The sequence below is a fragment of the Pinus tabuliformis genome, chromosome 3_2, assembly GCF_031772625.1.
Source record: "Pinus tabuliformis cultivar Carrire ecotype Pingquan chromosome 3_2, CPIR1, whole genome shotgun sequence".
Classification (NCBI taxonomy): domain Eukaryota; kingdom Viridiplantae; phylum Streptophyta; class Pinopsida; order Pinales; family Pinaceae; genus Pinus; species Pinus tabuliformis.
The window spans coordinates 823,170,135-823,196,527 of NC_142302.1; the positions used below are offsets into that span (position 1 = coordinate 823,170,135).

General features: G+C 37.4%; 2 protein-coding genes and 1 pseudogene across 2 annotated transcripts in view; all 3 read left to right on the plus strand.

The window, feature by feature from the left end:
• Positions 1–24,703, plus strand: part of LOC149183199 (uncharacterized) — a 133,217-nt gene extending 108,514 nt beyond the window's left edge. The window contains exon 2 of the mRNA XM_089417087.1: positions 23,998–24,703. Within this exon, the coding sequence (XP_089273213.1) occupies positions 23,998–24,431 (434 nt within the window). The 3' untranslated portion in view covers positions 24,432–24,703. The remainder of the gene's footprint in view (positions 1–23,997) is intronic.
• LOC149183200 (putative syntaxin-131 pseudogene) lies at positions 5,361–6,069 on the plus strand (annotated as a pseudogene).
• On the plus strand, positions 21,118–24,703 carry LOC149183201 (cold-responsive protein kinase 1-like). The gene is made up of 7 exons (XM_089417980.1): positions 21,118–21,899; positions 21,997–22,140; positions 22,236–22,363; positions 22,450–22,663; positions 22,781–23,012; positions 23,135–23,285; positions 23,381–24,703. Exons 1-7 carry the CDS (start codon positions 21,170–21,172, stop codon positions 23,687–23,689), a joined length of 1,908 nt encoding a protein of 635 aa, XP_089274106.1. The 5' UTR covers positions 21,118–21,169; the 3' UTR covers positions 23,690–24,703.
• Positions 24,704–26,393: the final 1,690 nt, after the last annotated feature.

Here is a 26,393-nt window from a genome sequence, read left to right on the forward strand (position 1 = left end):
GGGGAGTTAATGAATGTTTTGGGGAAAAACCGAAGGGGAGTTAGTTATAAAAGCTGCCTCGCTTGAGCTGCATCAAAATACCTGCGTTGCACTTGTGATAGGGATAAGATTAACACATTTTTCAGAGACAAAATCAATCACAAGTGTGTTTCTGCAACACCAGTCTACCTACCCTGCCTACCTTGGCCTAACATTTTTTCTTCTTTCTTGGGTGCACTTAGACTGGAAAACCCTCATAAATCTTCTTTTTCTTTTCATTGGAATCCTACCTAAGTCTGCACTTATTACATCCAAGGGCTCAGATTAAACTGTTGAGCTCCTTTGCTTCTCTACCTATCTACTCATCTGCCAAGATTAAACAGTTTGGACAAATTTTATTCTCTATCTCTAAAACAGGAAATTCAAAACATGAACTAGCCAAGATTAAGCTGTTTGGCCATCAATCAATTGTGGCAAAAAAAGAACAAACTGCACACAATGTTTATTTGCAGAAAATAAAATAGTAGTGGCATTTTGGACTTGCACACTTTCTTGGTCTATTTTTTTGGGGTTCATTTCTTCTCATTTTTTCTTTTTTGACCATTTTATTCTTTTTACCCTTTGATTTTTCTTTTAGGGTATACCCTCTTTACATTTTTTAATTTTTTGATTTTTGATAATATGGAAACCTTTACAGCAAGGAAAGGATGAACATATTACAGAGCTCAACCAGTCAATCATGAAATATGACACCTATAACTATAGGAGTATAACACAGACAACGCGCAGAGAAGTTGTAGGGCCGAAGAGTGATGATTATACGCAGAGAAATAGTTGGGGAAGCCGGAAAGATGGAAGAGTGCCTCAAAGGAGCTAGAGAGAATGATTGAGAGGATAAGCAAGTAGCATAGAGCAGCTGAGGGAGTTTTTGGGAATCGCTTGGAGGTCGAGCGAAATACGAGAGAGCTGAAAGTTGCTGAGACAGTCGCTTGGAGGTCAAGCAGACTGCTGAAGCTCACAAATCCAGAGCCAGAGCCAGAGCCAGAGCCGGAGCTAGAAAGTGGAGAGCTTCAGAGCCAGGGATGAGATGGTATTCTGAGCCCAATGTTTCCGTGTAAAACTATGGAGTTGAGCATGGAGCTTGTAAAAGAACTATTGCCATAATCCCAAAGAGCCTAGTTGATTGACTAGAGCTCATGGAGACATAGCCCAAGATTTTTGGGTGAAATCCATATTAAACTTGTTGTCGTATGTGTGATGCTCATTTGCTACATTGTTTCACTGTTATATGCTTTATATCAGTTTAAGAAAATCAATTTACAACACATAAAAAGTTTTAAAAATGTACATAAGAATACACCTTATTGCCAAGCACATTATTAGTTCCACATTGGTTAATCATAGTTATCTTGGGAGTAATTAAGCTTTGCAAGTGGGAGAGGTTCTTGTAATCTCACAAGGAGCCTTTAGTGCCCCATTTTCAGATCAATTGTATATTTGTATTTAGATATGTGTATAAAATGTGTATGATGTCTCTGGTTTCCCGAAGATCATATAAGACACATAAAATCTAGATGTTACCAGGCACTAGTCTTGTAGGCAATCTGAGATTTTCTTTGGAAGTGACAACAAGACACAATGTTGGAAATAATACTGAGATGGAGGGGGTGAATCAGTATTATTAAGTCAAATATTTTTTTGTTTCACACCCAAATCATATACGCTACTTCAGTTAGAGAAAACCATGTATATACGCAACTTCAGATAAGAAAACCAGCGTATACCATGTAGACTTATAATTTAATGTATTCTACAGATGTTGATCATTAATCTCTGCATCAAAGTTATATAAACAGTAACCAGGAACAGTAAAAACAGAGCCGAAAACAATCACACACAAGAACACAAGATATAAGGTGGAAACCCAATGTGGGTGAAAACCACCTGCTGCAATTCATCTCTATCTTCTTTTAATTAGAAACTTCTTTTTACAATGATTCTGTACTGGTGCAGACTTATACCAGTACGCAGGCTGCAACCTGCAGAGAGCTACAACCCTCTCTCGTTCTCCAGCTTCTCCTGGAAGGGAGCTACAACCCCCTTAGTTCTTGTACTAGTTGAGATACTAGTACGTAGGTGCTGACCTACAGAAGGCTACAACCTTCTCTTCTCTTCCAGGGACCACGTTTCATCAATTTTCAGACTGGATCCATGAATATCAAACAAACATCAAGTATATGTGCATCAACCAATCTCCTTTCCACAAACAACTACTGAATCAACCAATAAATTTTCAGAATGCTCTAACCAGAAAACAATACTAGTAACCAGACACCAATGCTGAACCCAGAACACTGCAGTAATCCACAGAAGCAACTAAAACATGTTTCAAGAGACGTGCGCTACTTCACTGTGTATAAACCTGCATACATACGCAGCTGAATCAAGGTCAACCAGCGTATACGCTTTCTTCTTTTGCTGAACCTGCGTGTATACGCGCCTTTGCAGAGCCGAACCTGCGTATAGATCTATAAAGGACAATTCACCCTTTACACTTAAATAGACTTTAGTTATACTCAGATTATCAGATTTATAGATCTGTTTATGTGCTGATTATAACAGATCAAATCACAAAAAGATATTACTATTCAAGCCTTGAGATCTCGACCCATCAATAGAACTTATCTATCTTGTAATGCTCAGGTTCCTCCTTGATTCATATCCAGCCACAGAAACCAATCACTTGCACGTCTTCAGATATTCAATACATCAGATGACCCTTACCTATTGATCTCCTTCCTCTTTTATAGTCTTAGGCCTTTCACAATACCACGGTCCAAAACCATAACAAACCAATACCATGGACCCAATACTTGGGATCAACACATCTAACGAGATACCATGGCCCAAAACCATAGGTCCACATACCAAGGACTTAATACCATCGACCAAAACCCAATGTACGTGCCTTCCCTTGCATGAAAGTGCGTGTATACACATACGCGCCTTTTGATCAATTATCCCGCGTGTGTTAGAGTCGGTCTTGTCAGTCCTCCGTCAGAGATCAAAACTCTTTTTGCATTTCATTTTAGGTTTCTCATTCCGTCATTCATCTGCATTCCACTAGGGTCATGCCATAATCTAACGGAAGGGCTTTTGTCACTCATTCCCCTCATGTTTTGTACCCACTAGCTCAGGTCTTTTCATCAAGGTCCATCAAAATAATTTTCCAATCAATAACAGTCAACATTTGGCCTCTTGTCAGCAAAGAGTTCTTATAAGATTTTTAGGTCTTTTAGGTCTAGGATTTAGCTGATTTAAGTGCCCAATTATGCCAGCAGGCCAGAGAGAGGTTCAAAAATATGTTTTCATTTCGAAAATTTCATTGTCATACTGATTGATCATGACTTTTCTTCAAAACCCTGTTTTGAAGAAAAAATCATCTTTTCACCTTCTGAAATAATTTCCATATATAGTTTCAAGGTTTTTCAGTTGAAGATGTTCACATGCAGCCTCTCCTAATCCTTTGTTGAAATCTGATGCCACCATCCCTGCAAAAAATCAACCTAAAAGCTATCGTTTTAGCCAGGAAAATGAAGAGGAAGTTGCTGATAGTGAGCAGGGTGAGAACTAGTTTTCTCTTACAACAGCACAGAGGATCTGAGGCCATTCAGGAATGAAACATATTTGTTCCATACCTGCACTGTGTTTTATTGATTGTACAAATCCCATGTTGCTGATAGTATATGAAGCCATATTAAAAAATTGGTGACACCCCTGGCAATCTCTATCATAAATATGATTCGTTGTAATATGTACGTTCAGTTTAAGTGGACAGCTCATAAAATGACACAAAGAAATACAATATCAGCATGTATGACAGCAGAGCTACTGACAGTCATTGCAAGGTTTCAACTGGCATCTTTAAGGAGAATATTTGTCACAATGTTAAGACTGGAGAAGCAAAACATCAACTAAGGTATCTGAGTGTCATATTGTTGCAGGCCTGCAACTGTGAAGGACTGCCTAGGACACAAACCAGCCACTAATCTGGTGCAAGGAAGTGCTCAAATTTGAGTACCCTATATACATGCCATCATCTCTGGGAAAGAAGACTTGTAGCAGCGATGATCACTTCCCTTCAGTTCACAGTGATATTTTGAAGACTGAGGATAATTGTTTCAGGACTATGGAACACTGCCAGTTGGAGGACAGACCTAGCTACAGTAAGATCTAAATTTCAGAAGCGTAGGCAGAATGCTCCATTCGGCATTCTGAAGGAAAATCCTGTAGCATGCCTCAGATCCTAAATTGTACCAAGAGAAAGGCTGTGTAGCCAGTCTATGTTGATCAATGTCATTTTGCATACAAGGGATCAATTGAAAGCCGACTCAAAGTGGTGAGAGGGCGATTTTGTCATTGTGAAAAACCAAGACTGTGTTCAAAGCCGGCGCGACGCATAGAGTAGGTGGTGTGGTGCACATGGGCCGCGCGGCGCACTGGTCACGATCATCCAGTGCGAAATTACACGGGCGCGGTGCATCCAGGAGGCACGGCACACAACCAAAGAGCCTGAAAACTCCCAGAAAGCGCCCAAATCACCCAAAAACGCATGGTGGCCTCACATGTTGAGTTGGCTGGGCATATATGGAAGTGCATATATGGTTCAAGACTGGGTTAAGAGTGGGGGTTCCCTTTTTAATTATAGAACTTTCAGGTGTTGGGAAGACCACTGTAATTAGGTCATGATAGAAGCAGTTGAAATCCATATGCCTCAGATCATTGTATTTGATGAAATCGGAATAGAGCTTGAAGCCTTGGCTGCCAGTACGATTGCTCAACATGGAATATAGCTAAAGGGCCACCTTCTTTTACTTGTGCTGTGGAGATGATACCACTGAGTGAATGGCGAGTTCATCATAGCTTAGAAACAACTGTGGATGCTATTCTTGTAGGGCGATCACCTTTGGTTGAAGTTTGTAAGATGGGTAGTTCTGGGGTTATAGTTAAAAATTTCTAATATTACCACAGATGCAAATCTTCAAAGCACCTTTGGCAACACCAATAAGAAACGTAAGGAAGATGTCAACGAAATTGTGTTGAAGATCAGTGCGAAGCACACTAGGCAACTGGCGCGGCGCACTGGGCACCTCTGTACAATGTATTTTTACACGTGCACGACGCATCCAAGAGGCACGGCGCGTTGGGTGTTTCACGCGGCGCACAGAGCCAACACACAAAAAATTAGCTTTTTTTCCATAAATCCAAAACAACTCGATCTCCTCGGCTCCCTTTAAGTTCAAATCGTCTTGTTATTGTTATCAACCCAGGTTTGGTGTGATTGGATAAAGAGAGTGTTGTGGATCTTGTTAAGTTTACCGATGAAAGAAATTAAACAGCGCATGGAGAAATATGTGGATGAAATGGGAAAAATTGCTCGCAATATCAAGCAAAAACTTGAATCTCTTGATGCCGATAATGTAGCCAACAGAAAGAAACCTGGAGGTGAGAAAGGCACTGGTGTTGATCGCTCTTGAATGACGATGACTACCACCTGAGAAAAAAAAAAAAAAAAAGTTAAAGGATCGCATGTCGGATTTTCAGACACTCAGGCAGATGATTCAGGAGGAATATCGAGAAGTAGTTGGACGAAGATTTTTTACAATGACTGGGATGAAAAGGCCGATGAAGAGACAATTGATCGCTTGATAGAGACCGGGGATAGTGAACAGATCTTCCAAAAGGCTATGCAGGAGCAAGGTGTGAAGGATGGCAGAATGTTACCGCATAACTGGCTTATCGTTATTACAAAGAAAAAAGTATTCGCTGGTATTGAAGGAGGTATGGTTGAGTTCAGCGAAATTGTAGCTGGGATCGTTCATGTTTCCCGTCATAAAAGGCAAAATCAAAACCATTTTTGTTTATTAAAAGTTAATTTCTATTCAAAACGGAAAAAAAGGGAAAGCGAACGGTCAAAGACCGAACGCCTAAATTTAAAACGTTCTGCCTGCTCATTGGTCATAAATTGAACGTTGCTCTCTTTCAGAACGAATGGTGGCTCTTCAGCTTCAGTTTATTAATGATGATTAAACAACTCCCTATCTTCATCAATTTGTTTTCCCACCTCTAAGTTTATTTAATGTATTGAAAATCATTTATAAAGGGTTGGAGTTTCTGGGAAATGGTGGGAGAGAAAACTCAGCTCTACACTGTACATTTTGGCCATGAGATTAATAAAAATGATGCAGCTCTGATTCATGAGATCCCTGTGGTGTGTGTTTAGCAATGTGTTTTTTTTTCTCTGTTTCATATGTATCCTGTTATGTTTACAGTTCCTTCATTATCATTTTCAGTTGAATTTTTTTTAGTGAGAAAGGTAGAATCCATTTTATTGCTCTGCCTTGTAAAAGCGTTCATCCTCTGTGTGTCTTCTTCTGTTTGAAAAGGATTCATCAGTTATGCCCCTTTCAACCTCTCAACAGTCTTTCCACTCCATATTACTTAAATCTGATTGCTAAACCTCTTGCCTATCTTGCCTCACGAAATATTCTGTGTCTTTGATTTAATTTCCCAGCTCATGTGGTCCTTTGGTCCTGTACGGCCCAGAAATTTCAGTCATTCAATCAATTACCTCTTTTTCATATCTATTTATTAGCCTAAAATCAGTATTCATTTTGAGTCATCTCAGACCCTATCTTTATTTTTACTGAGAGTGACCTAGAGAGAGCCCTCTCCTATTCTGGTAGGGCTAGCTACCAGACTGAGCGTGGTTTGTGGTTATCCTGAATTTTGCCTTCCTTCAGCCTAAGGCAGATTTAGGCTTTAACAGCATGTATACGCAACTTTGATAAGAGGAACCTGTGTATACCTTATTTTCTTCATTCTTTGTAGTCTGATCATCAATTCTTTGCTACTGACCTGCTGCACTATGATCTGTTATCTGTGTGATTTTCCATCAAGATCAACACTTGTCTCATACTGCCAACAATCTCCCCCTTTAGACTTGATGGCAAAGCTAACTTGTCATTACTTGAGAACTGTCATCTGATTCCTTTGAGCTGTCCTACATCCCATGCATTCAGTCACATCTGATATCTCTTCTGTAGATTCATCTAGTTATAAATAAGTGAGATGTTCTTCTACGAGTGGGTTTCCATCTAGTACAACACATGCATCATAATGCCAACAATATCCCCCTTTGGACTTGATGGCAACAACACCAAATCACTCTCCCCCTTTGACATCAAGGGCAAAGGGCAGACCAAGATATTCTCTTTCCTTGATAAACATTCTACTATCCGTACTCCCCCTGAGTACCTGCTGAAATCTCTGAATGTGCTCCCCCTTTGTATATGCCAAGGTGTACCAATCTGTGCATGCTCCCTCTGAGTTCATGCTGAAAGCTCTGTTCTTGCTGAAGTGTGCTGTTCATGCTCCCCCTGATTGTATGCAAGGTCTGCAAAAAGATGTTCTACAAGAAAGAACATGACTCTATACATCATAAGTGACCTTCCTAGCACCAAAGACTCATACATACATCCATCTCCCAACCAAGCGGGGATATACCAAAAATTTACATATGATAACCAAGTTCATTACATCATTCATCCCAGACATAGTGGGCAAACCAAAATAGGCCGTTACATGACCTTGATAAAAAAAAGGATATACATGACATAGAGACGAAATATCTAGAGCAAGACTATGAAAGTCACCAATAACTAATATCAACAACATCTGTCAAACACTATTCAGATCAGCAACCATGTTCTCCTTCTGTTCTCCTTTTGCAGCTGATCCACCTGAACCCAAAAATAGCTTGTGTACTCGAACCAAGAGCTTCTAATGTAATGCCAACAAAGCATTATTAGAAATTTATCTGCTCCCCCTGAACCTGTGCCAGATGGTCTCTCATCAGACCCATATCAGACTCTCTTCAACCAGAGTCTGTCCCCACTGATTTCCTTCAAACCACCATATACGCGACTGTATCTGCATAAATCAGCGTATGTACGCGGATCCTCCTCATGCAACTCGCGTACAACCACATTTCTCTGAAACAGACAGGTTCCAACAGCAAGATGATGCATCAACTACCCCCAGCTTCTGTCTGAGGTATTCAAATGTTTCCCTGGGCAGTGGTTTGGTGAGAATATCAACAACTTGTTCCTTAGAGGGAACATACTCCAACTTGACCTTTTGTTCAAGCACTTGTTCCCAAAGAAAATGGTATTTGATAGGTATGTGCTTGGTCTTTGAATGCATGACAGGATTCCTTGAAATGCTGATTGCACTTGTATTATCAAAAAAATGGAAATAGGTGGAGTACAAGTGATTTGAAGATCTTGCAATGTTTGCATCATCCAAAGGAGTTGTGTGTAGCAAGATGTAGCAGCTACATACTCTGCTTCAGCTGTAGATAATGAAATGGAACTTTGTTTCTTGCTAAACCATGATACTAATGTAGGACCCATGAAGAATGCACCACCACTAGTGCTTTTCTTGTCATCCATGCTACCTTCCCAATCTGCATATGTATATGCATGAAGTGTGATATCTATATCTCTAGGATACCATAAACCATAGTTTTGAGTCCCTTAAAGGTATTTGAAAATTCTCTTAACTGCCTGAAGATGAGTTTCCTTTGGATTTGCCTGAAACCTTCCAACTATCCATACTGCATGCATAATGTCTGGTCGGGTACCTATTAGATAGAGTATACTACCAACCATGGATCTATAGGTAGGTTGATGTACAGCTGCTGATTCATCATTTGTGCTAAGATTGCATCCTGTAACCATAGGAGTGCATACTGGTTTCGAATCCTCCATCCCATATTTCTTCAAGATATACTTGAGATACTTGGTTTGTGATATAAAAATGTCGTCTTTGTTTTGTTGGACTTGTAAACCAAGAAAATATGTGAGCTCACCAAGCATAGACAATTCAAACTCCTTTTGCATTACCAAAGCAAAATTTTGACTCATGTCTTCTTCATTGCTGCCAAAGATGATATCATCAACATACACAACAAGTATTAGAAACTTTTCATTGTCAACCTTTATATATAGATTGTTGTCTGTTGATCCTTTTGCAAAACCTTGTTGATGAAGGTACTCATCCAACCGAAAAAACCAAGCCCTTGGAGCTTGTTTAAGACCATAGAGAGCCTTTTTGAGTCTGCATACAAGATTTGGATCATTTCCAAGGATAAACCCATCTGGTTGTTCAATGTACACTTCTTCATTCAAGTCTCCATTCAAAAAGGCAGATTTTACATCCATCTGAAATACTTTGAACTTTTGAAAGCTAGAGAGAGCAAGGAACATTCTTATAGCCTCAAGTCTAGCCACTGGTGCAAAGGTTTCTTCAAAGTCTATGCCTTCTTGTTGCGCATATCCTTTACAAACAAGTCTTGCCTTGTTTCTAACCACATCTCCATTTTCATTCAGCTTATTTTTGAAAATCCACTTTGTCCCTATGACATTCTTATCTTTTGGTCTAGGAACCAACTCCCAAGTGTTATTCCTTTCAATCTGCTCAAGTTCTTCATTCATTGCCTTGACCCAGCATTCATCTTTGCATGCTTCTCTTACATTTTGTGGTTCGGTGGAGGAGAGAAATGCTAGATAGCTTGAAGCTTCTGAAATGGTTCTCCTTGTTTGTACACCTGCCTCTTTCTGCCCCAAAATTTGAGATTCTGGATGATTCTTCTGAACATATCTGGATGGAGTCTTTTCTTCTATTCTTATTTGTTCTTCTAGTGCCGCATGGGTTTCTTCATCATGAATCTAATTTGACATTGAGGGATAGTCCTCATCATCTTTGAAAACTTCAGATCTTTCCTGCCTAGAGGTATTTCCTTCTTCATCAATCACTACATCAATACTTTAAATAATTTTTCCAAGTCTTTTACTGTAACACTTATATGCTTTGCTATGGGGAGAGTAACCAAGGAGAATGCCTTCATCTGCTCTAGGTTCAAACTTGCCAAGATTTTCATCAGTCCTTTCAATGTAGCATTTGCTTCCAAAAATTTTGAAGTATTTCACTGTGGGAGTCTTACCATACCAAAGTTCATGAGGAGTTTGAGTGCCATTTACCCGGACATTTGTCTTGTTAAGAATAGTTATTGCAGCAAATGCGCCTTCACCCCAGAAGGTTGCAGGAGTTCCAGATTCATCGAGCATCGCACGAGCCATTTGTTGAACCGTTCTGTTCATCCTTTCCACTACTCCATTTTGTTGGGGTGTCCTCACAGCAGAAAATTCCCTTCTTATGCCATGTTCTTCAAAAAAATAAAAAAATTCATCTGAGGTAAATTCTCCTCCTCGATCAAATCTAAGACATTTGATTCGTCGATCTAATTTCTTTTCAACCAAGGCTTTGAATGATTTGAACTTTTCAAAAGCTTCATCTTTATACTTCATGAGTCCTAACCAACACATCCTTGAAAAGTCGTCAATAAACAATATGAAGTACTCTTCACCTCGAGGTGACTTCTTCCTAGTTGGACCACATATATCAGTATGGACAAGTTCAAGTGGCCTGCTAGCTGATCCTTCCTTCTCAGGGAAATTAGTTCTGGTTTGCTTACCAAACTGACATGATTTGCATATTGTATTGTCTGGAATTCTGATGTCAGGAAGATCATGAACCGCCTGATATTTGCATGCTTTCCTTATCTGAGAGAAGCTAAGATGCCCCAATCTTCTGTGCCATAGCCAGTGTTCATCATTCTTGCTTAGATAGCATTGATGTTGTCCTTCTTTGAATATGTATAAATTATTTGGAGTTCTTATTCCTTTGATCACTGTTTTTCCTGTATCAAGATCACAAACACTACACCATTTGATCGAAATATTACATCAGTTCCTTGATTGCACATCTGACTGACACTCAATAGATTATGCTTTAAGCCATCAACATACATAACATTCCAGCTTTGACCTTTTCTTTCAACTGAACAGAACCTTTACCTTTTATGAACGCAGGGGTGTCATTTCCAAATGAGACCTTCTTTGCCTTTTCTAAGGCGCTATATGATTGAAGTTTTTCTTTATCACTTGTCATATGTTTCGAACATCCACTGTCGATATACCATTGATTTTCCTGTCCTTATGCATATAAGGCTATCCCACATCTTTCCGGTTGCAGTTCTTTCATTCTCCATGTTTTGGCACTTGAGACTTGGTCCTTCTGAGTTGTCTGCCGAAACCTACTCCTGCATTCAGAATCTTCATGACCGAAGTTGTTACAAATAGAACATTCTATTTCATTTTCAAGAGCAGAAAAGTTATTGTAGGTCCTTTTCATGATCGCAGTCATACTTCTTTGTTTTTGAGCTTCTCTAGTCATGATTGTCTTATAGGCAACACATTGAGCTGCTTTGTGACCAAAGTTATGACAAGAGAAACACTGGCCATTGAAGAAACTCCTACAATTACCAACCAAATGATTGTAGTTTCTATTGACATCCATTCTTGAGGCAAATTGAGAATGTTTTACCTGTGGCTAGTTGTAGCTTCTGTTCATCCTTAAAGTAGATTGCCCCCGATTTACCTGGTAGTCTCTGTTCATTCTTGAGGTAAATTGTCCCTGATTTACCTGGTGATCTCCATTGTGCCTTTACTGTCGATTGTCAATTTTTTCACTCCTCCTTGCTGCATCAAGATAACTTTTGGAGGTGGATGGCTCCTGTGCTTGAGACGCTTCTTCATTATATCCCAGACCTGTCTTGATTAGTGGAGAATGCTGCACTTTGATAATCTCATCTAAAGTTTCGGATCCTTTAGCAAATCTGAGATTAAGGGCTTTTGTTTTCTCAATTTCTTTTCTAAGTCCCACAATTTCACATTCTAACTTTTCATTGTATTTATCTTTTTCGGCAAGTTGGAATGTTAGAGTATCTATAATCATATTCTTTTCCTCTAAACAAACTTTAAGTCTAGAAATTTCTTCATAAATACCTTCTTCATCTATAGCATCCAAGAAATCATCATCTTCAAAAGCCATTAAAAGTCTATCATCATTACCTCGTTCATCTTCATCACTATTTGACAATCCATCACTGTCTTCATGTGTGTAATAGCTCTTCTTATTCTGCTTTCTGTTCCATCTGACAGGTTCCTTACCTTTGTCTAGTTTATCTTTATGAGGACATTTTGCAGCATAATGACCGACTCTTCCACAAGAAAAGCATTTGAAAGGCAACTTACCTCTGAATCTTCCAGTTCCCCGTTGGAGGTTCTTGACAAAATTTGATTCTTCCTCTTCTTCTGACATATGTCCTGACTCATACTAGTCTCCTTTTCCTGAAGCCTTGAATGCAGCTTCTCTCCTGTCTGATGGTCCTCCTTCTCATTTCGTAAGCAGTTAGAATTTCGTGCAACTGTGACATGGTAAGGCTCTGTAGATTCTGCTTTTCTTCTATGGCATAAAATTTTCATTCAAACTTAGAAGACAAAGATCTTAGAACCTTTTCAACCAAAACAACCTCTTTTATTTCTTCACCCAAGTTTTTCATACAATTAACAATCTCATCTATACGAAGGAAATAGTTAGCCACACTTTCATCATTGTGCATTCTGAGATTTTCATACTAAATTTTGAGGGTTTTCAGTTTTGCTCGTTTTACCTGTTCATCTCCTTCATAGCTCAGAACGATCTTGTCCCACATTTCTTTTGCGGTTTTGAGCTGCATAACCTTGACGAATTCTTTTTGAGATACTCCCTAATAGAGTATTGACAGCCTTTGCATTTGTTTCATACTGCTTCTTCCCAGCCGGATCTGTAGGAGTTGCTGATGGAAATGTGTACCCTGTATCTATGATATCCCAGACTTCTGTACCAAGAGATTGAAGATAGGCTGTAATTCTTACCTTCCAATAGACGAAGTTGGTCCCATCAAAAATTGGTGGCCTGATCGAGGCTTCTCTCTCGTAGTTGCTCATGATGATAGATCTTCCTTCAAGTGATCAAGCTTCTTCTGAAGGACCTGCTCTGATACCAATTGTTGGAAATAATACTGAGAGGGTGGGGTGAATCAGTATTATTAAGTCAAATATTTTTTTATTTCACACCCAGATCATATACGCTACTTTAGTTAGAGAAAACCGCGTATATACGCAACTTCAGATAAGAAAACCAGCGTATACCATGCAGACTTATAATTTAATGTATTCTACAGATGTTGATCATTAATCTATGCATCAGAGTCATATAAACAGTAACCAGGAACAGTAAAAATAGAGCAAAAGACAATCACACACAAGAACACAAGATATAAGGTGGAAACCCAATGTGGGTGAAAACCACCTGCTGCAATTCATCTCTATCTTCTTTTAATTAGAAACTTCTTTTTACAATGATTCTGTACTGGTGCAGACTTATACCAGTATGCAGGCTGCAACCTGCAAAGAGCTACAACCCTCTCTCGTTCTCCAGCTTCTCTTGGAAGGGAGCTACAACCCCCTTAGCTCTTGTACTAGCTGAGATACTAGTACGTAGGTGCTGACCTACAGAAGGCTACAACTTTCTCTTTTCTTCCAGGGACCACGTTTCATCAATTTTCAAACTGGATCCATGAATATCAAACAAACATCAAGTATATGTGCATCAAACAATCTCCTTTCCATAAACAACTACTGAATCGACCAATAAATTTTCAGAATGTTGTAACCAGAAAACAATACTAGTAACCAGACACCAATGTTGAACCCAGAAAACTGCAGTAATCCACAGAAGCAGCTAAAACATATTTCAAGAGACGTACGTTACTTCACTATGTATAAACCTGCATACATACGTAGCTGAATCAAGGTCAACCAGCGTATACGCTTTCTTCTCTTGCTGAACCTGTGTGTATACGCACCTTTGCAGAGCCGAACCTGCGTATAGATCTATAAAGGACAATTCACCCTTTACACTTAAACAGACTTTAGTTATACTCAGATTATCAAATTTATAGATCTAATTATGCGTCGATTATAACATATCAAATCACAAAAAGATATTACTATTCAAGCCTTGAGATATCGACCCATCAATAGAACTTATATATCTTGTAATGCTTAGGTTCCTCCTTGATTCAGATCCAGCCACACAAACCAATCACTTACACATCTTTAGATATTCAATACATTAGATGACCCTTGCCTAATGATCTCCTTCCTCTTTTATAGTCTTAGGCCTTTCACAATACCACGGTCCAAAACCATAACAAACCAATACCATGGACCCAACACTTGGGATCAACACATCTGATGAGATACCATGGCCCAAAACTGTAGGTCCACATACCAAGGACTTAATACCATGGACCAAAACCTAATGTACGTGCCTTCCCTTGCATGAAAGTGCGTGTATACGATACGTGCCTTTTGATCGATTATGACTTTGATAAGAGGAACCTGCGTATACCTTATTTTCTTCATTCTTTGTAGTTTGATCATCAATTCTTTGCTACTGACCTGTTGTACTATGATCTGTTATCTGTGTGATTTGCCATCAAGGACAACACTTGTCTCATAATGCTAACACACAATGGATGTGGGCAACCCAAAGTGGACCCATAGAAATTTCAAGAATAGATGAACAACCTTCTCTACAATGATCTTATTTTTACAAGGAATTCAGACACATTTTGCTAAATCGATCCACAACAACATACAAATAGTCATGACCTCTCATAGACAAAGAAAACCACCAACAAAATCCATTGACACACTTTCCCATCGATGACTCGGAATAGGTGGTGGTGTGTAGAGCCCCAATTTTGTATTAGTGGGCTTGCAAACTGAATACAACATACATCCCTTTACATATCGAGTCACATTTTTTTTTCACGTGAGGAAAAAAGAAAAGCCTCTCCAAATGACACAATTTTTTCCCTACACCAAAATGACCATATAGAAGAGAGTATGGGCTTCTCTAATTACACATATTCTTTCATTGGTGGGTATACAAAGTTTTCCAAGATGGTACAACAATTTAATCTACAAATGATAATTATCTACCTACGATCCATGAGTCAGTTTTGCATAAATCTCCTTAAAATATTCATCATCAACATATTGTTCAACATAACTTTCTAAAGAAGAAAATTGAAAAACTATAGATGCAAAAATAGGAGGGAGATAAAGCATTTATGCTACTTTGTTGTTGGTGCCCTTCTTGTATTTTATTACCAAGTGAAATTTCTGGAGGAATCCCATCCATATGAAATGACGTGCTTGTTGAAGCTTGGTTTGTGACAAGAGATACTGCAAGGGATGGTGATCTATGTGAATGATGGTCTCCTTGCCAATAAAATAGTGATTCACAAAATCTTAGGAGAATGTCTCTGAATGGTAACATACAAGTTTCCTTTGTTGCATCAACACTGATCCCATGACGTACCCACTGGCATTTGTCTCAATCTCGAAAGGCTGCTGGAGGTCAGGTAAGGCCAAAATTGCTGCCGTACTAGTCTTCTCTTTCAGTGTATCAAAGGCTCTTTGTTTCTTTCGTCCCCACTCAAAGGTTTTCTTCACACTTTTCAATGCATGCAAGGGGGATGCAATGATGAAGAAGTTGGTAATGAACCTTCTCCAGTATTGTATTTCACCTAAAAAGCTATGAACATATGTAACATTGGTGGGATTATGCCACTTCACAATCACATCAACTTTAGAAGGATCTATTTTTAACTTTCTACCTCCAACAATGTGACCTAAGTAAACCAAAGAGGTCTTACCAAATCAACATTTTTCTTTTTCTTGACTCAATTTTTCTAGACAAAGAATTAACCTTCTAACTCTAGCTCACTTTACTTCTAATATTAGACTCGAATTTCTTTCCTTAACTTAACTCTACTATTCATGCATTTGGGAGGAACCATTGTTTGTAAAACTCCCCCTTAATTATGACCACATGACTCAACATTAACTTAATAATGACTCAACTATGCATGCTATGATTGCAATAAAAAATTGGCTCAAAAAGCCTTTTACAATGAAGTTTTTCTTTTTCATTTCTTTCATATTCTATACCCTTGAAACTGCTTCATTTTCAGTTGCTCTTTCTTGATGTAAGCTCCATATTTCTTCACTTGTTGCTACTACACTTTTTCTTTGACTTCTTTTATATTTGTTCTAAAAAGCAATATAGGCTTTCAGAGACTATCTTCTATAGCTTCCTCTTGAAAGATTCGTCCACTCATGGACTACTACCAAAACACTTCATCTTCAAACTATGAACTTTTCCATTCTTCTTCCGCTTCATAATCCTGTTTTTCTTTCTGCCATATTTCTTGATAGTATAATTTTATCTCTTCTTGACTCCATTGTTGAATGTTTGTTTCAGTGCTTTCTTCTTCGTCTTCAAAAACTTACATGCCCTTTCCTACATCTTTTTCTTCATCTTCTCTTTAACCTATAATTGTAAGTGGATTGTTGTCTAGTCTACTTGCACACTCAAAATAAATGCAAAAAACATCTTCATTATTCTCTATAGTGAGAGCTTTCTCTACTTCTTCTTTCTTCTCTACCTCTTCAACTACATTGAGGCTATCTTCCACCGTTACGCTATTAGTGGACATTCTCATGAAAAAACAATGAATCAATTATCCTCTTCTTAATCATCAATTGTTTCTAGATAGTGCATTGATTCATGAGAAATTCTAACTATCACTTCATAACTTGATGCTACAGTGGTAGCTTCAAACTTCAATTATTCATCAAACATGGTACTTTCCATATTTCCACAATCAGTCCTTGTTTCAAAAAAGAGACCACAAATTCCATCAACATAATTTTCATCCACTCTGTGGTGAAGTATTTGAGCATGCATGTGCTCATTAACAATTTCAACTTCACCAAATTCATCATTTGTTGATGGATTCATGAGAGATTCATTTTCATCTCTTAAAACCATTACTTCATATGAATATTTTTTTATGTTAATCTCAAACATAATGCCTCAAACTCTTATGCAAACAGGTCATCATCAACTACATTCATACCAACTAGATCACACATGTTATTCACTTATTTATTAGAAGATTCACCATCATCAACAAGGTCTATTGTTGGATTCACCAATTCACAACTCACTTTGTGGTCACCATCCACATGTGTCTCGTCATAGTGGGATTCACCATCATCTTCACCATCCATGTTACAGTGGGGTTCTCGAGCATATATATGCTCTTGCTCTACTTCACACGTAGATTCTTTCACTTCTCACTCTGTAATATTTTTTGTGTCTTCTTCATCCATATGTATTTATGCATGATGAGGTTTCACTTTTATAGTCTTTATGACCATCATCCACATTTGAGTGGGATTCTCCCAACTCTTTTTTCCTCCTAGAGTCTTTCTTATTTACTCTCAGGCCTACAGTTGAATTTATATTGAATCTTCAACAGAATGTAACATATTTTGTTGCTTTATGTCACTTTCCTTTATACCAAATTCTACTTCCAGGGTCTTTCATGCTTCCTAGGAAAATATAGGTTTTGTTACCTTGCACAAGGACTTCTCATCCAATGCATGTTTTATAAGATCTAATACTAAGGCATCACATACTTCATCAAATGGGTTATTATACCAACACTCAATCAACTCTTGACATTGAAGAAAATTTTTCATTTTGACAGTTGATAAAATTAATTTTTTTATCAGTAAATTTTGGGAGTGTTACTGATTTATCCTGATTCATTCATCCTCTAATTTTTCTACTTCATCTCCTTGTCTTTTAGATGCCCTAATTGTGGCGATAATATCTATGATCTCTTCAAAATACTTTGGTTCTTCCTTTCGATTTCTTTTCTCGGTTTGATTTGGTCTTGATTTGTGAGCCATGAATGTCATCTTTCTTTTATCTTGTGTCTTATTTCCTTATTGTGTCAACCTTCTAGAAATGAATGTCGCATACACTTGATTATCTTTAATACTAAACATTTTAACCTTCACTTTAACGGTGACCCCAACAACTACTAGAACCTTTTCTAAGCTCTTCTACACAGATTCTTTTGGAGGCTCATGCCTACAACTTATGATGGAGACTCCTTCTTTAGTCAGTGGTGGCGGCTCTTTCCTCTTGATACAGTGGTGGCTTTGTAGTCTACCCACCCTAATCTTTTAGTAGTTGGGTTTACATACTCTCAACGAGCTCTAGTTTCTACTTATGGACCAATGGATGCAAACTTTGATTTGGAGGCTACTCACAATAGCAAAGGCTCTTAATGGAAGTAGCTCATGACCTTCTTAACTCCTTTGGCTATTTTAAACCTTGCTAAACCTTGCTCTAATACCACATGTTATTTAGAGGCAAAGATAAACATGCAAACACAAGACAAATAAGAACACAAGATTTTGCTTGAATAAAGTAGTTCTATTCATTAATTATTCTGTCATATATATCCTTTGACTTACTATTCTCTCTTCTTACTTCACATTACAATGATCCAACCATGAGTATATAAGCGCTAAAATTTCTTAATATGGAAGCATGCATACTCTAACTTTCTTTTCCTCATGCAAACTATGACTTGATGCTTTAACTAAATATTTCTAACATCACTTTAACATAAATCGACATTTTTCTTTTCCTTAACTTAGCTTTTCTTGACAAGGAATTAGTTTTTTAAATTTGACTCACTTGACTTCTAATATTATACTTAACTTGCTTTCCTTCACCTAACTTAAATCTGCATGCATATGAGAGTACTTGTTATTTCTATCAAGTGAAATGATTTTGATCTATGACAAAGTTGTGATCGATGCTAGTGAATCAAATTTGCTTAAACCTCCTTTGCAAAGGAGCCTCTGAGGAAAAAGATGAAATTTCATCTTAATATCCTGAGAATAGAGACAACATCTACCATGCCCATGAAATGGTCTCTTATACAGCCTATCCCTCATAAGCATTTTATTGTGTAGGAACAGACACATGAAGAATTTTGATTTTGTTGGGCATTTTACCTTCCATAGTCATTTTCCCTACTAAGGAGCAAAGTTTGGTCTATTTTCCTAAGCAATGGATGTGCATCTAATTACTAGAACATATCCTCCTATGGAGTTGGGGGATGAGAGAAATTTCTCATTTTATTTCAAAAGAGATTCAAAGAGCTACGAAGCACTCTAGTATAATTTTCCCACATTGGGGTAAGCTCCTTCCTAGGTCAACCATTGTTAGGCCATTTACATAGTATAATCTCATCATGTTATCTAGATAGAAGAAACCCTTCTTCTTAAGCCTTCTTGCTAGGGGTAAAGGAAACAAGAAATTATTTAAACATGTTATCCAAGATTTCTTTTCTAAGTGGACTTGATTCTCATTTTCACCATGTCAAACCAACCATTGTTTTGATGAGGGAAATAACTTTTATGATGGATTTGAAAAATATGGAGTAAATACTTGCTCTTTACATCTCATTATGAGGTATAACTTGTAGTTCATTCAATGTTTAACATGAATTTAGAAATAACTATTTATAACAAAAAAAAAAAAAAAAATCAATGTTTGCCATAAATAAAAATATTCCATGTCATCTCTCTCTTTCTCTAGAGAGTTCATATGGCTAAATCATACATATATAATTCTTTTCATCTCCAACATTTTGTTAGCCAATTTAAATCCATGTAGACTCTATATTCAACATGTGTCTAAAGAAATCATATGGCCTAAAGCTCTAGACCTTTTCTCAAATTTTATTTATATTGATTTTTTCTTCACCTCTAAGAATTTGATACCTATCCATACTTAATTATGATGATGTTAGGGATTATTTAACATTTTATTTCGATTCTCCAAAAGTATAAAAAAAACGCTTCAACATCAGTTTGTTTTGATTACTTAAATGGTCAACAAAGTTGGTCGCGTGACAAATATTTAAATGGTCAAGAAAGTTGGTAGTGAGGGAGAGAGAATTCATATGGCTAAATCATAGATATATAATTCTTTTCATCTCCAACATTCTGTTAACCAATTTAAATCCATCTAGACTCTAGATTTAACATGTGTCTAAAGAAATCAAATGGCTCAAAGCTCCACACCTTTTCTCAATTTTTATTTTTATTAATTTTTTCTTCACCTCTAAGAAATTGATACATATCATTACTTAATTATGATGATGTTAGGAATTACTTAAAATTTTATTTCTATTCTCCAAAAATATAAAAAAAGCATAGTCAAGAAAGTTGGTAGTGTGACAAATATTTAAATGGTCAAAAAGTTGGTATTGTGACAAAGATTTGAATAAACTGAATGTGAATGTAAATTAAACAACTTAAGAAAAAAAAAATTCATCATCAACTCTCTTAGTTGGATGAAAATAATAACATATTCTTTCATCCTACAATATTTTAAGAATTAACAAATATCCCCTATTCACTAAAAAAACTTATAAAAAATATTTTTATTTTAATAATATATTTTTTTCCAAAACTAAGGGAAAAAAATATACTATAAAATATATTTTATAAAACTAACCATTTTATTTCTAACTAACAATTTTTAACAATATACTTCTTGCAAACAAAGGCAATGGTAGTGTTAGTGGACATGTTTTTTCAACTCAGATATCATCATTTTTCCTTATAATTCTTTCGCCATTCGGATAGAGGTAATCTGCCGCATACCAATCAGAAGTAGCAGAATTGCTTTTCGATATTATTTTTAAATCTTTACCGCGAAAACGAAAGATATTTTTGTGCTTTTGTCATTTCTTCGTAAAATCAAGTGGCCCACTTCCCTCCCAGTCTCCCGTGTAGGCTTTTCCAACTTACATGTTTAGCGTCGCCTTTCTTGACTTTTTTACTGGGATTTGAAAAAAAAAATCGTTGTTTTCTTGGTTACGAAGTTTTGCTTTTTCTTTTTTTTTAATATTTTTAATAGTATCTATCTAATTTCTTGGTTACCAAGTTTTTTTTAGCGGCTACAAACCAACAGTATAGGAGTCTAACTTAGATGACAAAGCATGAGGCATACAATTCCAGATGACCAGAAGGATTTCAAAGTTGTGCACACGCCTTCACGAAGTCAAAATAGGAACCCATCTTTTTCTTAGTCTCGTGTGCTTATGTGTTACTATCGATTAACTACACCATCACGGATCCGGGCAATTAAAAACAATATAACCCTTATTTATTGCTAAAGATGTATTGGTTTCAAATGCCATTCGAGTCATTGGTTATTGGCTGGACTGATGGCACATCTTGCACATTTTCCATTTCTGGTGGCCATGATGATTGCAGTAGGTCTGGCAGCCGACGATCCCCAGTCTGCACTACTGGGCGAAGGTTGCAGCAACCCAGACACATATACCTATGTTAACGTCACAGCGTTTCAGCAAAATCAGAAGGCTGTTTTTGCATCCCTCAACTCAAATCTCTCATCAGATGGCTTCGCTACTTCAAGTAAATCTGGCAAAACGGATGCTGTGTATGGTCTTGCGGTGTGTCGGAAGTACTTAACCGCCAACGAGTGCTTGGAATGCGTAATGGAAGCGGAAACTCAAGTAAAGGCATATTGCCCCAAATCTAATGGTGGTCGGGTTCATCTGGACGGTTGTTTTCTCCGCTATGAGAATACTAGTTTTTACGGTCAGGATGTCGACGCTGGGGCTTCCTCTTACTGTAGCTCCACAAATGACACCGATCCGCAGACGTTCTCTCAGAGGGCCACTGCCTTATCCGTGAACCTCATACAAAACGCTTCTGCAAATAACGGTTATGCGACTGGCTCCATTGATGGCTCCCTATATGGTGTCGCTCAGTGTTGGCCCACCCTTACCACCAGTATTTGCCATGGATGCCTGACAGAAGCTCAGAATCAATTACTAACCTGTCTTCCCAAACGTGAAGCTCGGGGTCTCGAGGCGGGCTGTTTTATGCGCTACTCAACTTACTCCTTTTTCACGGATAACCTGACTTCCCGTATGAGTTTTCTAGATCTGCTGCAACTATTTGCTGTTTGATTCTGTTATAACATCTATGTTGATTGCTTTGTTTTAATTTAAACGCAGCATCGGCTAATCTGACACCGCCGTCGGGAAATCGTCATCGAAACTAGTGCCTATACTGTTGGGATGCATTGGCGGAGCAGCTTTGGTTGTGGTGATGTGCTTCATACTTTTCTATCGACGTATTAGACATCGCAAGAACAATGATAAAACAGGTGATTATACAGCTATTTCCCAAATTCTTCTGACTTCTTTAACTTGGTCGTAATCGAAGATTATGATAAAATTATTTTTATGATGCTCTGAGCAGATGATAACTTTGCTGCGAGGGAAAATTTCGAGCAATTTGTGTTTGATTACGAGGTTCTCAGACAAGCGACTCATGACTTTGATGAAAACAATATGCTCGGCAAAGGAGGATTCGGTGAAGTTTATAAAGTATAATATTAAAAATGGTTTTGACAATTTTGTCTAAATATAAGCGGTATTGTCAGACTAAGTCTAATGAATTAAGCGATGAGCAGGGGATACTTCCTGATGGGACTGATGTGGCGGTTAAGAAACTGAATGGAAGGGAGACTACTCAAGCTGCGGAGGATTTTTTGACAGAAGTGAAGCTCCTTACCAGCGTCCGCCACCGTAATCTTGTTCGTTTACTCGGATGTTGCACGCGAGGGCATGACCGGTTGTTGGTATACGAGTTCATGTCAAATAACAGTCTTAACAAGCATTTGTTTGGTAGGTTTCTGTCGTCTAATTTTTCCACGATTCAAGTTGTTTTCTAAAATTATGTGTACTATTTCACTTATTGATGCTGAACCGAGGCTTTCAAACACTTTTATTGGAGATCCGCAGGAGAGATACGAAATGTTTTGAGTTGGGAAAATCGTTTAAACATTATAGTGGGCACAGCTAGAGGCCTTGCATATCTCCACGAGGATTCCAATGTTCGCATTATACACAGAGATATCAAATGTGCAAATATACTTCTGGATGACAGACTCCATCCTAAAATAGCTGATTTTGGAATGGCTAGATTCTTTCCAGAAGGCGAAACCCATGTTTCTACCAGAGTCGGAGGAACAGTGTAAGATATACAACTCATTTAAGTACTCATTAATGTCTCAAGTTGTACAACTCAGTTATTGCTTTATTTTCAACGGTTACACCCAACCATGAATTTATTGTTTCCAATATTTTACGAGGCAGAGGCTACACTGCGCCTGAGTATGCCACCTATGGGCAATTAACGGAAAAAGCTGACGTCTATAGTTATGGGGTCGTCGTACTTGAGATCCTGAGCGGGAGAAAGTGCGTGGATGCAAGATCGGATGCCTCTATGCAGTTAATATTGGAATGGGTGCGTCTCTAGTTATTAGATAATTTTAGTTCCCATGATTATGATAAATAAGCTTATCTAAAACCATGTATTGAGAATTTTGCGGAATTGTGCAGGCTTGGAATCAATACCAGAATGATCAAGTTTTGGATATTGTTGACTCGTCATTAGAGGAGAACTACCCGAAAGATCAGGCGCTAAGAGTGATCAAAATTGCGCTTCTCTGCACTCAAGGCCAATGGGCACTGCGGCCCGCAATGTCAGAGGTTTTGTTGATGTTAACCAACCATTCAGAAGATACCGCTGAGCCAACAGAACCAGCTTTCATAAATGACGGTGCAGAGAGAACCACGCGCTTCGCTTCCACAGTAAACTCAGATTCTGCATCTCACGGATCTATTACAGTGTCCTTGTTTCCTCGTTAATTCAGAGGTTACGCTGAGCCAACACGACCAGCTTTCATAAATCACAGTGCAGAGACCCATTTCACTCCCACAGTAAACTCACGTTCTGCATCTCACGGATCTACGACGGTGTCTTTGTTTCCTCCTTAGTCTAACTAACAAGCTTAGTAGACGCAAGTGGCATGCCTATATATTTTACTAGTGGCATGCCTGAGCATGATATTCATGGCATGCTTTTCTGTGAATCGGAGCTGAGAATGTTTGGTTTGAAGAAGTTGGGTATTATCTTCCTGTCTTATAGGTGGATGGTGAATAGTGGATCAAGATAGGTACAAATTATTTCAAGTATTTAGTTGCATGTCAGAGCACCTGTTCCTTGTCAAAGCACGTGATTACAAATCAGATAGTTCCATGTCAGAGCACATCTCTGTCAAATATTTTATTGAATGTTTATTGTTATGTTACAATACGTAAATTTCGAGTTGAGGGAGCGGAGGACCGGGCAGCTGGAGCCCTAGACGCTTCGGCCCTCTGGTTCGTCGGCGTTGCAAGGGCTTTCTTCCTGCTGGTGCTACTGATGATGCCTTGTTCTCTCTGCGGTGTGGTCGTGCGCTTTGGCGGTCTTCTTTGCATGATTGGGTTCTGGTCTTCTGCTTGCGCCGGGGACCCTCTGCTGCTGCCCGCGGTCTTTAGTGGTACCGCCGTCGTCCTGTTCCTCCTGCCGTCTCCATCTGTTTTCGGTGTCGTTTTCTGCTGCGGCTAGTATTGTTGTGGCCACGGTTTCTCGACGGGCTTTGCTGCCCGGATTGATGTTGTTTGGGCTTTCAGGGCGGCCTGTGCCCTGTTTTTCCGTTCTGACTTTGGGGTTTCTGGCTCGTATATTTGTTTGACACTACAGAGCTGTTGGATTGATGTTGTTTGGGCTTTCAGGGCGGCCTGTGCCTTGTTTTTCCATTTTGATTTTGGGGTTTCTGGCTTGATATTTGTATCACATTACATAGCTGGTTTATGTTTTTGGTTTCTCTTTGCACTCTAGTTGTTTTTTTCCCATATTTTTTTTTTTACTTGTTTTTTTCCTATATGTTTTTTTGGGCTTTCTTTATATTGATAACATATACCATCTTTATATCAATTGCTGATTGGTTTAATATTTGGCAATCAGATGGCGTGGTAAGTTATTTGACCGCGTTTGTGTTTATTTGATTGAGCTGTTAATTATTTGACTGTGTTAATGTTGGGTTTTTATGTTTGTATGATTGCGTTATTTGATTGTGTGGCTATGTCTATTTGATTAGGAGAATCAACCATAGAGATAAATATTCGGAGAATCAACGATCAGTTAAATTGAGAGTGCTTTTTTATAAGTGGAAAAGTTTATTATAATTTAATTGTAAAATCAACAGTGAGAATATTTTCCCAATACCTCTATAAAAACTTTTTCAACTGTAATTTTATCCTTTTAAATAAATAAATAAATAAAATAAATTTCTTTCTTTCCCGCTGTCTATTTGGAAGGTAGTTTTTTTATGAAGTTACTTGTCGAGTTCATGAGGTTTGTCAAAGTATTCTGCATTAAACTTTATAATGGTTATTTTAATTTTATTTTTATTTTTTTAAGAATTTTTAATGCATGTGGAATTAAAGTTTCCTATGCTCTCATTCATATATATAATTGGTGTTCCTATTGCAAAATAGCTCCAAATTAGTTCTCATAAGATCACCATGATCTGCAACCAGCAATGCATGAATGTGGAAGAACACCCATCTTTATTGAGAATAGAAACAACTTTTCATTTAATTTACGTTCACAGTATAAACGTTTATAAGCTGTTAAGGAGATCACAACGTATATGGATCCATTGCGAAGCTTTAAAAAAAAAATCATAGGGTTCATAATAGTGTATTGGACTTTTTGAACGAAAGTATTAAAAAATGATCGAGTGAAGGAGAAAATTGAAGATAAAAATTGTTAAGAGTTCAAAAATGGTTGAAATCTGAAAAGTAAGTGTTATATTTGAATAAAGGTTTTATTATAGATATTTTGGTTTGGTTTGATATATTGATAAAAATGAACTATTCATTGGGATGATTGAGAGATGTAATTATAATAATGATAAATGTAAGTTTGAGTTTTAAATTTTATGTATATGAAGTGTTGAGTTTGATTAAATTAATTTTTTGGTAATTATATTTTTTTAAATGAATTTAATTATATTAATCTTTCATTAATCATTTTCTTTAGCATTTGGATACTTAGTAAAACCAACTGTTTTATACCATAAAAAAATGTCCATCCAGATATATGTAATGCTTCCTCGTATTTACATCAACCTTTAAAAAAAAAAATTTCTTATTATACTAAAAAAACATGAAAACATATTACCAACTTATTAATAATAATAATAAAAAAAAACTATAATTCCTCCGTCAGGGATTCATCCATTAATGTAATGGAATTATTTAACCCAAACGACGGACAAATGTAGAGTAACATGCTTAAGCGTGGCCTCGGGTGATACCACCATTAAAGGCCTCTTTATTACTATCAATTATTGCAACTAATCTTTTTTAATCAATAATATTTATATGTAATATAAAAATATATTTTAATATATTAAAAAAAAATATAGAAATATTATATTATTATTATTATTATTATTATTATTATTATTAAATTATAAATTAGAATTCATCGATTAACTAATCATGCATTGATTGAATAGAG

What these genes read in the sequence shown, in the direction of transcription:
- LOC149183201 (XM_089417980.1), top strand. Translation starts at nt 21,170, where the DNA reads ATGGCACATCTTGCACATTTTCCATTTCTGGTGGCCATGATGATTGCA. An exon ending in CACGGATAACCTGACTTCCC is followed by an intron (nt 21,900 to 21,996) that starts GTATGAGTTTTC and finishes GCAGCATCGGCT; the next exon opens with AATCTGACACCGCCGTCGGG. An exon ending in TCTTAACAAGCATTTGTTTG is followed by an intron (nt 22,664 to 22,780) that starts GTAGGTTTCTGT and finishes GGAGATCCGCAG; the next exon opens with GAGAGATACGAAATGTTTTG.